The sequence below is a fragment of the Micromys minutus genome, assembly GCF_963924665.1.
Source record: "Micromys minutus genome assembly, chromosome: 20".
Classification (NCBI taxonomy): domain Eukaryota; kingdom Metazoa; phylum Chordata; class Mammalia; order Rodentia; family Muridae; genus Micromys; species Micromys minutus.
Window position 1 is genome coordinate 5232733 of NC_137955.1, and position 17430 is coordinate 5250162.

Below are 17430 nucleotides of genomic sequence, written 5' to 3' on the forward strand. Positions count from 1 at the left end.
AGAAATAAATCTGTAATCAATTCCAAACAAGGACAAAGCAGAACTGCAGTCCAAACTAAGAAGTACCAACATCCCTTACTTCAGTGAAGACATTATTACTGTGTCTTAACCAATGGCAGCTTTATCCTTATTGTAGGCTGTCCTACAGTAAATTTTAAGACAAGGTTTAATTAAGATAGCCAATCTCTCCTGCTAACCTTTCACTAAGGAAACTCTCTTTTTCTTAAACCCTCCACAAAATTACCAAGTAAACTGAAATCTAAAGCCCAGGTCCTATGAGATTCAATTACATTGTTGTATTTAGGGGTTTGCTCTCTAAAGACTAAAATTCTTCAATGACATGAGTTCCTCTTTCTAGTTTAAACGTGTCCTGTACAAACTGACAGTCCTCATGCTTGAAGAGTAAGCACATTAACTAAGCTATCTCACCAACCACAGTCCCAAGTACTTTAATCATAAACCAATACTACCTGGAACTGAAACACAGAAAAAAACTTGTCAAAGACCAACAATTTTGACGATAAGCATCTAAATCTTTTGGTTTTTAAATAAATAAATACAACTTGCTGAAGTTATTAATAATAAAGTACCAGCAATGTTTTCTGAATCCTTCCAAATAGTGAATAAAAATAAGAAATAAAGAATTCAAAATGGTATGTTGTATGTTAAAATATATTTCAAATATTAAACTTAACTGATATAAAAGTTAAAAGAACACTGTCTCTTACATATAAAAGTTTAGAACTTCTTATCCAAGACGTAGTGTGTTAAAACAGAAGAAAAAAACCTTCTCAAAATATATCTATCATGGTGGTCAAGTAAACCATAAATAAAATTTTAGTAGCTTTAAGATTTAATAAAGACCATAGTTATTTATCATACTGTGCTGGCTAGTGTTTATCAACTTTACACAAACTAGAGTCTCATCTGGAAAGAGGGAACCTCACAATTAAGAAACTGCCTCCACCAAATTGGGCATTTGAATTACTGACTGACATGGTAGGGCCAAGCCCACTGTGGGTAGAGCCACCTTTGCACAGGTAGTTCTGGGGTGTATAAAAAAGAAGGCTGAGCAAGTCATGCAGAGCAAGTCAGTAAGCAGCCATCCTCCATAGCCTTGGCTTTAGTTCCTGTCTCTAGGTTCCTGCAATGGCTTACTTTGATGAAGGGTAACTGCAAATTTCCTTTTGGTCATGATGTTTATCAAAGTAAAAGAAAGCAAACTAAGATACATACTAACTGTTCATTTACATAAAATATCAGTTACTAAAAGTCCAACTAACAAAATTCAAACTTCTCACAACCAGCCACACAGATTTAGCCCAAAATACATGTTACTGTCTCTTTAATAAGATGGGCTTGTAAATAATCCTAAGCAACACACTGGGGCTAAATATTACAGGCTTATCAAAAGGAGAAAAATCACCTTAGCCCCCTCCTGTATATAAAATTTGTTCATTACATCACTTACAATGATGAACATAAGGAATCAGAATGACTATAATTTAATAAGCAAGGTAACAGCTCTAACATTATCACAGTCTCATCTTTTCCTCAACTTTATTCACCAACAATAAACAGTAGCTTCTTTCAAGCATCACTTAAAGATGCAAAGGGAATGGCTTAGAATAGTGCCAGACACCTGTGACCCTAGTCTCAAGAGGATGATGTAGAACTTGCCACATGCTTGAAGTCCTTAGATGCCCAACAGTGGGGAGAGGGAACTTGTAGATCCCACTTTCAGCAGAAAGACAGGGCATCAAGTGGAGGGGTAGGGTTGCCATCTCAGACTCAAAAACTCTGACCCAGAATTGTTCCTGTCTGAAAGAACTGCAGGGACAAAAATGGAGAAGAGACTGAGGGAAAGGAGATCCAGTGACCACCTCAAATAGGGATCCAGCTCAAGGGAGGCCCCAGGCCTGACATTATTACTGATGCTATGGTGTGCTCACAGACAAGAGCCTAGCATGGCAGCCCTCTGAGGTCCAAAAAGCAGCTGACTGAGACAGAAGCAGATACTTACACCCAACCAATAGACAGAAGCCGGGGAACCCTGTGGATAAATTAGGGAAAGGCTGGAAGAAGCTGTGGAGGAGGACAATGACCCTGGTGGAAGACCCCGTAGTCTCAACTCACCTGAACCTATGAGATGTTTCAGACACTGTGCCACCAACCAGGCAGCATATAGCTGATATGAGGCCTCCAACACATATACAGCAGAGCACTGCCTGGTCTGGCCTTAGTGAGAGAAGATGCATCTAACTGAGAGACTTGAGGCCCCAGAGAATGAAGAGAGAGATCTGGTGAGATAGGGGGTTTGCCCACATGGAGATGGGGAAGGGAACGGATAAGGAACTGTCAGAAGATGAACCAGAAGGGGGATAATGACTAGACAGTAAAGAAAAAGATTAAACAATAATAATAATTTTAAAAATGGACCTTAAAGTTAAATGATTCTATAGCAAAAACAAACAAACAAACAAACAAACAAACAAACAAACACTAGTCCACTATGGGTGTTTGCATGGGTAGGGCTCTATAAATGCACTGTGAATGTGGCTGTGGATATAGCTGTGCCCACTGTGGGCATGAGCATGGGGATGTGTTGCCTTTTGTTTTGATTAGACAAAGTCACCGTCTGGGACCTAGAGCTTACTACCTGCCTATACCTCCCCAGTGTTGGAACTTACACCACTGTACCAACATTTTTACACAGGTACTGGGGATGGAACTCAAGTCTGTATGCTTGTGCAGCAAACACTTTACTGACTGATCTATTCCTCAACACAGACAACATATTTTCTTTACATTTAGATACTTTGAATGAGAATAGCTCCAGAGGTAAATCTTTTCTTTTTTCAAATAAGATCAGCCATTATATTTTTTTCAATTTTATTTTAAAAAACAAAGAAAAATGTACAGGTTTTAAGAATTTATGAATAAAAGTATGCGAATACATTTTTGTCATTACTTGCTTTTTTTTAAAAATTTGATACTATGCATTAAAATCTTACTAGTTACAATGAGCATAAAGTACATGTAAACCAAGATGTAACCTGGAAATAGTCAAAGTTTTCATGGTGTGTAAGGATTAAGAATAATGGTTTTTCATTTTCTTTCTTTTTTTTTGCCTTTTTTTTTTTTTTTTTTTTTTGAACTTCATATAGTCTGTGAGTTGTTTCTGGGGTGTTCAGACCTTTCTGGGGTTAGTATCCAATTATCAGTGACTGCATATTATGTCTGTTCTTTTGTGACTGGGTTATCTCACTCAGGATGATATTCTCTAGCTGCATCCATTTTCTTAAGAATTTCATAAGGTCATTGTGTCTGATAGCTGAGTAGTACTCCATTGTGTAAATGTACCACAATTTTTGTATTCATTCATCTACTGAAGGACATCTGGGTACTTTCCAGCTTCTGTCTATTATAAATAGGGCTGCTATGAACATTGTGGTGCATGTGTCTTTGTTGTATGTTGGAGCTTCTCTGGAGTATATGCCCAAAAGTGGAATAACTGGGTCTTCAGGTAGTACTATGTCCAATTTTCTGAGGAATCGGCAGACTGATTCCCAGAGTGGTTGTACCAGTTTACAACCCCACCAACAGTGGAGAAATGTTCCTCTTTCTCCACATCCTCGCCAGCATCTGCTGTCATCTGAGTTTTGGATCTTGGCCAATCTGACTGGTGTGAGGTGGAATCTCAGGGTTGTTTTGATTTGCATTTCCCTGATGGCTAAGGCTGTGGAGCACTTCCTTAGATGCTTCTCCACCATTCGATATTCCTCAATTGAGAGCTTTTTGTTTAGCTCTGTACCACACTTTTTAATAGGGTTGTTTGATTCTCTGGTGTCTAACTTCTTGTGTTCTTTGTATACCTTGGATATTAGGCCTCTATCTGATGTGGGGTTGGTAAATATCTTTTCTCAATCTGTTGACTGCCGCTTTGTTTTCTTGACAGTGTTCTTAGCCTTACAGAAACTTTGCAATCTCATTAAGTCCCATTTGTCGATATTTGACCTTAGAGCATGAGCCATTGGTGTTTATGTGTTCTATGGTTTTCCCTACTTTCTCATCTAACAGTTTCAGTGTACCTGGTTTAATGTGGAGATCTTTGATCCACTTGAACTTGAGCTTTGTAAAAGGAGATAAGAAAGGGTCTATTTTCATAATTCGGCATACTGAGTGCCAGTTGGACCAACACCAATTGTTGAAGAGGCTGTTCTTGTTCCATTGAATGTTTACAGCTCCTTTGTAAAAAATCAAGTGAGCATATATTTGAGGGCTCATTTCTGGATCTTCTATTCTATTCCAATGATCCACGTGCCTATTTTGGTACCAGTACCATGCAGTTTTTAGCACAGTTGCCTTGTAATATAGCTTGAGGTCAGGGATAGTGATTCCTGCAGATGTTTTCTTGTTGAGGATGGATTTTGCAATTCTAGGTCTTTTTTTATTCCAGATAAAATTTCCACATTGCTCTTTCCAACTCAAATTAGAATTGGATTGCTATTTTGATGGAGATTGCATTGAATCTGTAGATTGCTTTTGGTAAGATGGCCATTTTTACAATGTTGATCCTTCCAATCCATGAGCATGGGAGATCTTTCCATTTTCTGAGATCTTCCTCAATTTCCGTCTTTAGAGATTTGACGTTTTTGTCATAAAGGTCCTTCACTAGCTTAGTTAGAGTCACACCAAAATATTTCAAATTGTGTCTGACTATTGTGAAGGGTATCTTTTCCCTAATTTCTTTCTCTGCATGTTTGTCCTTTGAGTAGAGGAAGGCTACTGACTTGTTTGAGTTAATTTCTTTCTTTATTTATTTTTAACAACCTTATTTTAAGAAACAAAGATAAACGTACAGATTAAAGCAATTTTTTGCATAAAAGTATACATTTTTGTCAGTACTTGTTTTTTTTTTTTTTTTTAAAGGTTTCATAGTGTGATCAAGATCCCACTAGTTACAATGAGAATAAAGTACATGTAAGATAAGATGCAACCTGGAAATAGTCAATGTTTTCTTGGTGTGTAAAGATTTTTTTTTTTTTACAATGAGCAAACAGTACATGTAATATAGGGTGCACCCCGGAATTTGTCAATGTGTTCTTGGTGGGTAAGGATTGAGCATGACTTTTTTTTTTTCTTTTCTTTTTTTCTTGGACTTCATACAGTCTGTGAGTTGTTTCTGGGGCAGTGCGAGCCTCTGGGGTTAGCATCCCACTATCAGTGACTGCATATTATGTCTTTTCTTTTGTGACTGGGTTATCTTACTCAGGATGATATTCTATAGATGCAGTCATTTTCTTAAAAATTTGGTTAAGTCATTGTATCTGGTGGCTGCGTAGTATTCCATTGCGTAAATGTACCACAATTTGTGTATACATTCATCTACTGAAGGACATCTGCGTTCTTTCCAGCTTCTGGCTATTATAAATATAACTGCTATGAACATTGCAGTGCATATATCTTTGTTATGTATTAAAGTGTCTCTGGAGTATATGCCCAGAAGTGGAATTAGCTGGGACTTCAGGTGGTACTATGTCCAATTTTCTGAGGAAACGCCAGACTGATTTCCAGAGTGGCTGTATCAGTTTACAACCCCACCAAGAGTGGAGAAAGTTTCTCTTTCTCTGCAACCTCGCCAGCATCTGTTGTCATCTGAGTTTTGGATCTTGGCAAATCTGACTGGTGTGAGGTGGAATTTCAGGGTTGTTTTGATTTGCATTTCCCTGATGGCTAAGGATGTCGAGCACTTCCCTCAGATGTTTCTCAGCCATTCGATATTCCTCAACTGAGAACGTTTTGTTTAGCTCTGTACCCCATTTTTAATAGGGTTATTTGATAGGTTGTTCTCTGGTGTCTAGCGTTTTGAGTTCTTTGTATACCTTGGATATTAGGCCTTTATCTGATGTGGAGTTGGTAAAAATCTTTTCCCATTCTGTTGGCTGCAGTTTTGTTTTCTTAACAATGTCTTTAGCCTTACAGAAAGTTTGCAATCTCATTAAGTCCCATTTGTTAATCTTTGACCTTAGAGCTTGAGCCATTGGTGTTTTGTTCAGAAAATTTTCTCCTGTGCCTATGTGTTCTAAGGTTTTCCCTACTTTCTCATCTAATAGTTTAAGTATATCTGGTTTAATGTGGAGATCTTTGATCCACTTACACTTGAGCGTTGTACAAGGAGATAAGAAAGGGTCTATTTTCATTCTTCTGCATGCTGAGTGCCAGTTGGACCAACACCATTTGTTGAAGAGGCTGTCCTTTTTCCATTGAATGTTTACAGCTCCTTTGTCAAAAATCAGGTGACCATACACGTGAGGGCTCATTTCTGGATCTTCTATTCTATTCCATTGATCCACATGCCTATTTCTGTACAAGTACCATGCAGTTTTCAGCACAATTGCCTTGTAATATAGCTTGAGGTCAGAGATAGTGATTCCCGCAGATGTTTTCTTGTTGTTGAGGATGGATTTTGCTATTCTAGTTCTTTTTTTGTCCATATGAAATTGCACATTGATCTTTCCAACTCAATGAAGAATTGGGTTGGAATTTTGATGGTGATTGCATTGAATCTGTAGATTGCTTTTGGTAGGATGGCCATTTTTAAAATGTTGATCCTTCCAATCCATGAGCATGGGAGATCTTTCTATTTTCTGAGATCATCCTCAATTTCCTTCTTTAGAGGTTTGAAGTTCTTGTCATACAGGTCCTTCACTTGCTTAGTTAGAGTCACACCAAGGTATTTCATAGTTTTTGTGACGATTGTGAAGGGTACCTTTTCCCTCATTTCTTTCTCCACATGTTTGTCCTTTGAGTAGAGGAAGGCTACTGATTTGTTTGAGTTGATTTTGTACCCAGCCACATTGCTGAACTTGTTTATCGGCTGTAGGAGTTCTCTGGTGGAGTTTTTGGGGTCACTTAAATACACTATCATGTCATTTGCAAAGAGTGATGTTTTTATCTCTTCCTTTCCGATTTGTAATCCCCTTGATCTCCTTTTGCTGTCTAATTGCTCCAGCCAGGACTTCCAGTACTCTGTTAAATAGGTAGGGGGAGAGTAAGCAGTCTTGTCAAGTCCCTGATTTTAATGGGATTGCTTCAAGTTTCTCACCATTAAGTTTGATGTTGGTTATTGGTTTGCTGTAAATTGCTTTTATTAAGTATGGACCTTGGATTCCTGTTCTTTCCAAGACTTTTAACATGAAAGGTGTTGAATTTGGCAAATGCTTTCTCAGCATCTTGTGAGATGACCATGTGGTTTTGTTTTTTTGAGTTTGTTTATCTGGTGGATTACATTGATAGATTTCCGTGTATTAAAACATCCCTTCATCTCAGGGATGAAGCCTACATGATCATGGTGAATGATCGTTTTAATGTGTTCTTGGATTCGTTTTGCAAGGATTCTGTTGAGTATTTTTGCATCAATATTCATAAATAAGATTGGTCTGAAGTTCTCTTTCCTTGTAGGGTCTTTATGTGGTTTAGGAACAAGGGTTATGGTGGCCTCAAAAAATGAGTTAGCCAGTGTTCCATCTGATTCTATTTTGTGGAATAGTTTGGAGAGTATTGGTATTAGGTCATCAATAAATGATAAAATTTTGCACTGAACCCATCGGGACCTGGGCTTTTTTTGATTGGGAGGCTTTTGATGAATGCTTCTATTTCTTTAGGTGTTATGGTATTATTTAGATGGTTTACCTGGTCCTGGTTTAAATTTAGTATCTGGTATCTGTCTAGAAATTCATCCATTTCCTCTAGATTTTCCAGCTTTGTTGAGTATAGGCTTTTGTAGTATGGTCTGATGATTTCTTGAATTTCCTCAATTTCAGTTGTTATGTCTCCACACTCCTTTATAATTTTGTTAATTTGTATACACTCTCTTTGCCCTCTAGTCAGTCTGGCTAAGGGTTTATCAATCTTGTTAATTTTCTCAAAGAACCGGCTCTTAGTTTTGTTGATTCTTTGAATGGTTCTTTTTGTTTCTATTTGGTCAATTTCTGCTCTGAGTTTGATTATTTCTGGCCATATACTCCTCTTGGGTGTATCTGCTTCCTTTTGTTCTAGAGCTTTCAACTGTGCTATCAAGTTGCTAGTGTATGCTGTCTCCAGTTTCTTTTTGGAAGCACTCAGAGCTATGAGTTTTCTTCTCAGTGCTGCCTTCATTGCATCCCATAGATTTGGGTATGTTGTGTTTGTATTTTCATTCAATTCTAGAAAATCCTTTTTTTCTTTCTTTATTTCTTCTTTGACCATGGCATAGTTTAATAGAGCATTTTTAGTTTCCATGTGTATATGGGCTTTTTGTTGTCTTTGTTGTTATTAAACACCAGCCTTTGACCATGGTGATCTGTTAAGATGCATGGGAGTATTTCAATCTTTTTATATCTATTGAGGCTTGTTCTGTGACTGATTATATAGTGAATTTTGGAGAAGATGCTATGAGGTGCTGAGAAGTAGGTGTATTCTTTTGTTTTAGGATAATATGTTCTGTAGATGTCTATTAATTCCAATTGTTTCATAACCACTGCTAGTTTCACTGTGTCCTTATTCAGTTTCTGTTTCCATGATCTGTCCACTGATGAGAGTGGGGTGTTGAGGCCTACCACTATTATTGTGTGGGGTGCAATGCATTTTTTTTTAGCTTTAGTAGGTTTTCTTTTATGAATATGTGTGCTCTTGTGTATTTGGAGCATATATGTTAAGGATTGAGAGTTCCTCCTGACAAATTTTCCCTGTAATGAGTAAAAAGTGTCCTTCCTTATCTTTCTTGAAACTGTTGGTTGAAAATCTACTTTATTCTATATTAAAATGGCCACTCTAGCTTGCTTCTTGCGGCCATCTGCTTGGAAGGTTGTTTCCGAACCTTTTACCCTGAGATAGTGTCTGTCTTTGTCTCTGAGATGAGTTTCCTGTATGCAGCAAAAAGCTGGATTCTGTTTATGTATCCAGTCTGATAGCCTATATCTTTTTATTGGGGAGTTGAGTCTATTTATGTTAAGAGATGTTAAGGAATAGAGGTTGCTGTTTCCTGCTATTTTTGCTTTTAGAGGTAGAATTGTGCCTGTGTGTCATCCTTCTTTTGGTTTTCTTGCTTAGGTTTTTTTTTTTTTTTTTTTTAAACTAGGATGTAGCTCCCCTCATTGTATTGGGTTTTCCACCTATAATTCATTGTAGTGCTGGGTTTGTGGTCAGATATTCGTAAATTTAGTTTTGTCTTGGAATATCTTGATCTCTCTATCTATGGTGATTGAGAGTTTTGCTGGGTATAGCAGCCTGGGCTGACACTTGTGCTTTCTTAGGGTCTGCAGGATGTCTGTCCAGATCTTCTAGCTTTCATAGTCTCTGTTGAGAAGTTGGTGTGATTCTGATTATTCTGCCTTTATATATTACATGACCTTTTTCCCTTACTGCTTTTAGTATTCTTTCTTTCCTTTGGGCATTTGGCGTTTTGACTATTATGTGTCAGGAGGAATTTCTTTTCTGTCCACTCTATTTGGAGTTCTGTAGGCTTCTTTTATGCTCGTGGTCATCTTGTTCTTAAGGGTAGGGAAGTTTTCTTCTACAATTTTGTTGAAGATGTTTACTGTGCCTTTTAGTTGATATTCTTCGCCCTCTTCTACTCCTACTATCCTTACGTTTGGTCTTCTCATTGTGTCCTGGATGTCCTGGACATTTTGGGTTAGGAACTTTTTGGCTTTTGCATCTTCTCTGACTGTTTTGTCTATGCTTTCAATGTTGTCTTCGGCCTCCGAGAATCTCTCTTCCATCTCTTGCAGTCAATTGGAGATGCTTGCATCTCTGACTACTGATTTCTTTTTTAGGTTTTCTACCTCCAGTGTTGTCTTCTTTAGTGTTTTCTTTATTGTTTCCATTTCCATTTTAAATTCCTTCTTCAATTCCTACATCTCTTTGGTTCTGTTTTCCTCTAGTTCTTTGATTTCTTTTGAGTGTTTTTCTTGTTTCCTCTTTAAAAGCTTCTATTTCTTTATGCTTTTCCTCCCGTTCTTGTTTAAGAATCTCTATCATCATCTTGAGGTATGATTTCAGGTCTGAGTCTTTTTTTTCTGGAGTGCTTGGCATTCAGCTGTTTACTGTGATGGGAGAGCTCGGTTCTGGTGTTGCCAGGTTATCTAAGTTTCCCTTGGGTAGGTTCTTTTGCTTTCCTCTTGCCATCTTGTCTGTGATTATATGTGGTCTTGTTGTCAGTGATTGGTTCCTATCTTTCCCGTATACCTGGCCTGTGTCCCTGGATCTCCAGTGTTTTTTGTGGCTAATGGCCTGAGCGTTTTTTTCTGCTTGCACGGGTCCTCTGGTTGGAAACCAAGTCCCTAAGGCAGAGTACTTCTTCGCTTGAACCAATGGGGGGTGTGGGGTGGTGGTGCTTTCTGGGCGCTTGTCCCAGACCTCTCTGCACCCAGGCTACTCCCAGTGTAGTCTGATCAGGCCTGTGTCCCTGCATCTCAGCTGTTCCTGGTGGCAGATGGCCTAAGCGCCTGTTCTGCATGCACGGCTCTAGAGGTAAATCTTATGTTTGAATGTCTGGTACCATTAGTAGAAGGATTCAAATGTAAGGTCTTCTAGGAGAAGACATGTCACTGGGCTTTGAGGTTTTAAAAGCTCATTGAAGGCCGAGTGTTGCTCTATCTGCTTTCTTGCTGCCTGAGAACCAGGATGTAAAGCTCCCAGCTACTATTCCAGAGTCCTAACTGCTTATGTACCTCTACGTTTCCCATCATGATCACATCTCCAATTAAATACTTTCTTTTATAAGGTGTTTTTGGTCATGGTGTCTCCTCAAAGTACTACAACAGTAACTAAGATACAGCTTAACAACCGGAGGGGAGGCCCTTGTTCCCAGGAAGGCTTGATATCCCAGTGTCGGGGGATGCTGGAACAGTGGGGCCAGAAAGTGTAGGTGGGTGGGTGAGCATGCTCATACAGGCAGACAAAGGGTAGGGGGAGGGCGAATATCAGATGGGGTGCTGATGGAGGGGGTAACTTGAAGTGGGATATCATTTGAGATGTAAACAGATGGAATGATTTTAAAAAAAGGTACAGCTAAAACTTACTGGCTATACTGCAGAACACTTAACCACTAGAAACGTCTAAATCTAAGGTGCATGAATAAATCAAAGCTTTAAAATAGATTTATTATTTAAAACAACATAATAACAGGCATTTTTTGCTATGTTACAACTTAAATGCTTTATATGGACTGTTCATATGGACTACATGTAGAATGCTTTATATAGCTTGCATTTAGCAAATAAATGTGCATTTACCTACAGTAAAATATGTTTTTACTTTAAAAGGTCTTTTTCTTTGTGTATGTGTGTGTGTGTGTGTGTGTGTGTGTGTGTCTGTGTGTGTGTGTTCATGTAAATGCTTAGTCACTAACTTGCCAAAGTTAATTGTTATATGTGAATACAAGGTAAATATAACGATCCTAATTCATTCTAAAATAAAATGAGGTAAGTCCTAAAGTTTATGAGAACCAATACAGAGAATGTCTCCATCTATGCACTCATATCAGAACAAAGAGCGATCTTGGAACTAGGGCAATGAAATATGATTACTGTGTACTGTAATTTTTCCCAAGTGTTGAAAAGCAATTCTTTAAAACTATTTCTTATTTAGTGCTTATTGAATGTTGCATTTTGTGGTAGGGCATTAAAAAGTTATCCTCATGTGATTCATTCTTTTTTTGTAATCGTAAAATATATGCTCATTTAAAAACTTTTAAGAGTTCACTTTCTTCTCCCTATCTCTCTGAAAGTTTAAAAAATTTAAAATACTGCCTTCTGTGATAGGTACAGAAAGCTAAACAAAATTTCCTTATCTGTTAATAATATATTATTCAGGAATCTATGCCTCAGGAGAATGTGGAAGGAAAAAAACTTTCAAATGCAATAACAATTAACATCTTTTTATAACTTAAAAAAAAATCGCACAAATTATGGATAGAAAGAGGTTCCGTTTTTCAACATAATAAAGACCCAATATAAATTTACTATAGCATCCAACAATGAAAAGTTCAAAGCTTTCCTCCAATCAAAAACAAAAAAAGATGCCTACCATCACTATGTATGTTCAGCATAGGACAGCCATGCACTGCAAGATGTTTTGGTTAACTATCAAGTGCACAGCATCAGTAATCAATTACCAAGGAGTTGAGAAATGCCTGCTCTCAAATGCTGTTGTAGACTTCAGTGTCTGTATAATACATTTATGTGGAGATGTCAAACTGTGCTGCCAGTAAGAGAGAACTTAAGCTGACAGTTACAAACAGCACATAATGCCAGATTAATGTTACTGGTTTATATATTTACTGTGTTATATACTGTTACTTTCTGTAATAATTTTTTAAAAAGCTTGTTATGATTTGGGTCTTAAATATTTCCACAGACCTATTTATCCTATATTATTATTAAATATTATTCTATTATATATGATATATATAAGTTTTATTGACAGTCTCTATGGTTGTTAGTAGAACATTTAGATAGGAAGGGCTTGGTGAAAAGAAGCCCGGTAGTTAGGGCACAGTTGAAAGAAATATTATAACACCAGTCTTCCTTTCTGTTTGCTTGCTGATTGTCAAGGGATGTTGGGATCCCAACACATGTTCCTGCACTGTGCCACCACCATCCGAAAGTAATGAGGCAAAAAACCATGTACATACATCCCACATTGTAGAACTGCAGCAGTATAAATCTGTGATCCCTACAACAGTATTTTCACAGGGATCTTGTGACAGCAAAGAAAACCTAGCACAGAACCTCCTCCTACTTAGTAAGAAAACATTTACTGTGCTATAATCCAAAAAGCATTCCCATATACTTCACATTTACCACTGCTTGACAAGATCAACCACCATGGCAGAGAACTGTAAGGGTGCAGGAGTGGCACTCATACCTCGATGATAGGGACTCTCATTGGACCTGCTCAACAAGATAAAGGAAAGCCAGACACCTACTCAGTGCTGGTTAAGTCATGGATCTTGAAGGAGAACCTACACCTGCCACTTAATAAACCAGCATGATCTCTAAGTACACTCTAAATATCTGTCTCTATACCTACAGGTAAGTAGAGTCCTCACCCCTCATCAAAAGAAGCTTCTCTCTGCAACAGAGACCATTATAGAAAAACCACAACTAATGAAAATGCAGAGAAAAGGGGATCATGTGGTGCCCAGTACCAACTTATATACCTACAACATAACTCCTACACCGAAAGTTCAGGGATCATTGCAGAAGAGGGGGCAGAATGACTTAGAGGACTAACAGAGTCAACTAACAAAGAGATTCTGACTCCTAGAAATGTAAAAGAAGCTACACCCTCTGCCTAGACAAGACCCAAACACCACCATTACCAATAAACATGCTAACATAAAAAGAAAAAAAAAAAACGTGAGACCTCAACCCTAGACAAAAAAACTACAGATGTCAGGTATGATGGAACAGGTCTTTGATCCCAGCACTTGGGAGAAAAAGACACATGAATCTCTGTGAGTTTAAGGCCAATCTGATCCACACAGTCAATGCCAGGACAGCCAGGCCTATGTAAAGAGACCCTGTCCCAACCTCCTAAAACACAAAGAAATACACATGCATGCACACTGCAAACAATTAAAAAATATGGAGAGTGGTAGAAATAGTTTTCCCAAGGAAGAACACCGAAATTGGTTACCCAATACTAAATGGTTAGCCCTAAAGTCATGTATTTATATTTATGCAAGAACAATTAAGAAAGAGGCCATGAATTTGAGAGAGAAGGGTTATATGAGTGGGGCTGGAGAGAGAAAATTATATAATTTCAACTAATAAAAAAGTGATTTTAAAAAGACCATATCCTATAGTGATCATTAAAACACAATTACCTGTGATGTATTTCTCAAAGGAAGTTGTAAATGTATGGCCATTAAGCTACTTATAATATCTGTATTAAGTCCTAACTAGAACAATCAGGCAACAAAAGAAATAAAACGTATCCATATTAAACTCAAACATATAGAATTCAGTTACATGCCTTTATACTAAAAATAATCTATCATTTTTTAAAGCAATCCCATTTGAGATAACTAACAAAAAATAAATAGAACAGAACAGAGGGCCAGAAACAATTCTACATATGTATACTCAATTGATTTCAACAAAGGTACCAAGAACACATCAAAAGGAGAGTAGGGTCTTCAATGGAACTGAAGAAAGCAGCTGTTCCCAAAGAGACCAAAGGATTCAAAGCACAAGACCAGATAACTGTAAACCTATTTATTAGGAAGGAGAGAAAGCCTGGACAATGATTTTTCTAAAAATACACACCAAAAAGATAGACAACAAATATAAAAATAAACCAGTTATATACAACTAGAAAGCTGTGCACAACCAAAGAAGCAATGGATAGAGTGAAAATAGTTATCTGAGTGGGAGAAAATTTTGCAAGCCACAGGAGAAGAAACATCTGCACTCCTATCCTCACTGCGATATTATTTACAATGGCTAAGATGTGGGGTTAACCTAAGCTTCCATGAATAAATGAGTCAATAAAGTGAAATACTCTTCATTTTAAAAATGGAGACTCAGTCATAGGATAGAAGAACCTAAAGGACATCATGTTAAATACAGTAAACCAGGAACAAGAGAATAAACATCCCATGATTCCCAACACTGACTGTTAAAAGGCAAACTCACAGAAGCATAAAGACAGTAGTCAGCAGAAGTTAGTCAGGTGAGGAAGCAGGACAATTAAGATATTGATCTGGGTATAAACTTTCAGTTGAAAGAAATTAATCTAAGAGGCCCAAAGCACAAAATGGACTGTAATCATATATTTTAAATTTACTTATATATAAATTCAGATGAGGATACTTGCAGCTAAACATCACACTGAACACGGAGACCCCAATGAAAGAGCTAGAGAAAGGACTGAAAGAGCTGAAAGGTTTGAACCCTCATGGGAAGAACAACACCATCAACAGCCAAGGTACTGAAGTGGAGATGATGAGTGGAAGACGGAGCACCTTCATGGAAGCAAGCTGAGGTGGAGGAGGGAGAAGAGTGTGGGCGGAGAGTATAACATTTGAAATGTAAATACAGAGAATATCCAATAAAATTGAAAATAAAATAAAATTTACTTATTTTCCAGCTGTTTTGAGGTATCATAAATTTTATATTTACAAATAAATTCTAGGCTGGGAATATGATGCTCAATTCTATTGTATTATAAAACTTTTGAAATGGAAAATGTTTTATTTTTATGTAGAATATATTCTACATGATGCTAACATATTGCAATCTGACTTTTAAACATTTGGAAAACAGAAATCCTACCAAAGAAATACATCTCCAAGGAAAAGAATTTTGAAAACTTACCATTTTTGCTGACATCTAGTTCCCTGAGATTAATTAGATTTGCAATGGAGGCTGGTAATGTTGTTAAATCATTGTCTGGCAAACTTAGTTTATGTAGAGACTGACAATTAAAAAGTTGCTAGGGAAAAAAGAGAAAAAGGATTTTGATTATCTTTCACATTTCTTTGGGTATTTCATGGACAAATTTTTAATGCAATAAATATTGTCCCTATTAAAGATAAATGAGTTAGGCCTACATTAACACTGGAAAAGGCCTCACGTTTTTCTGGCTATGCTATTGTTCGTCTGACTAAACCTGAACCCATTAGAATGACTTACTTCTAACCTAGGGAAGTGTACACACTGAGAATAAGTAAATCAAATATATATGACCATGTTCTCGGTTGAAGCTCTCAAAGGGTAAGTGGCTGTTACATATTGTAAGCTCTGGAGCTTGTCTTTGAATTAAACTTATTCCAAAAAGAAAACCATATTGTACATCATCCCTTAAAAAATGTGTAATTGGGGCTGGAGAGATGGCTCAGCGGTTAAAAGCACTGACTGCTCTTCCAGAGGTCCTGAGTTCAAATCCCAACAACCACATGGTGGCTCACAACCGTCTGTAATGGGATCTGATGTCCTCTTCTGATGTGTCTGAAGACAGTGACAGTGTACTTGTATAATAAATAAATAAGTCTTGTTTAAATGTATGACTGTTAGGTGGCGAGCGCTCCCTGTGATAAACAACTCCTTATTTGGACGCACTTGCCTGGCTCCTTAACTTCTGCATGCTTACAACCTATCTGCATTGACCACGTGGCAGCTTATGGTTTGCCAGTCTAGAGTATTTAGCCTGCTCCCTTCCCTCCCTGGGAGCGGAGTCAGAAGCAGAAGCTGAAGAAGAAGCTTGTACAAGGTTCCTGAATAAACTGCTTGAAGAAGATCTTCCCCGGGTCGTGTCTTCCTTGCTGGGTGAAGTTGGGCGCGACAAGTTAGATGCATGTTTAGTTATTCGCACTGTTAAGGTCAGCATCTCTCTTGTGCAGGTCTCCAGACTGAGACCCTAAATATGACTAACCTACATTTTTCATATTCTATCAGAACTAGTCATGGGAGACATCAGATTTGTTGGAGTACATAATAATGATGAACAGTACATTATAAGTACACTACAATCACAGCACAGGTGTGATTCATGATCATATTAACAGGAGACCTTTAATATTTTTCCACAGCTGTTCTAGACTTCTCCACAACATTTTCAAGAATAAACCAAGCACAGTGGCTCAAGCATGTGATCTTCCCAATCTGGTCAGCTGAGGCAGAAGGATTGCAATGAAGCTTGAAGTTTGCCTAGGTCACAAAATGAGATCCTGTCTCAAATTTTTTTAAAATGTCATTACCTAGGATATCAGTGGCTTTCAAATGCTTTTGAATACAATCATCCAGAATGTTCACAAACATATAAATATCAAAAAACAACTATTTCTAAAATGAGGTTTAGAAATGCAGCAAGCTATAATATCTGTTATATTACAGTTAGGGTTGCTGAATTAAATGCAAGATGCCAAATTAAATTTGAATTTCAGATCAACAATTTTTTAGTTTTAAGTTTATCTATCCTACATACTGCATACTTAAACTATTTCTTTTTCATCAGTTCTAAATATCCTGTAATATTGTTTTCTAAATCTCATAGTCCAAAGTACAGTTTTTTTTTCCCCAGAATTCTGGTAACATATTAAATTGTTCATTGGTGACTGTGATCAGTTGGTTTTTTGAAAACAAGGTCTCATTATACATATGATCCAGGCCATAACAGAACTCACTGTGTAGGTCAGACTGGCCTTGAACTAGAGATCTTTCTCGCTTAGGTACCACCATGCCAAACTGCTTTTTAAGCCATCAATTTCAAGTCTCCATTTACAGCTTCAAAGGGCATGGTAGTGTACACCACCTTCAATCATAGGCTTTGGAAGCATGGGCAGGCAGATCTCTAAGAGTTGAGAACAGTCTGATCTACAAAGTAAGACCATGTCTGCTATTCAGAGGGTTACAGACTCTAATAAACAATTTAAAGCTA

General features: G+C 37.5%; 1 protein-coding gene across 3 annotated transcripts in view; it reads right to left on the reverse strand.

The window, feature by feature from the left end:
- The window catches only part of ERBIN (erbb2 interacting protein), a 108464-nt gene that overhangs the window by 63181 nt on the left and 27853 nt on the right, over window positions 1-17430 (reverse strand). For all 3 annotated transcript variants that reach the window (XM_080933695.1, XM_080933693.1, XM_080933694.1), the window contains exon 3: window positions 15369-15486. In XM_080933695.1, the coding sequence (XP_080789821.1) occupies window positions 15369-15486 (118 nt within the window). The remainder of the gene's footprint in view (window positions 1-15368; window positions 15487-17430) is intronic.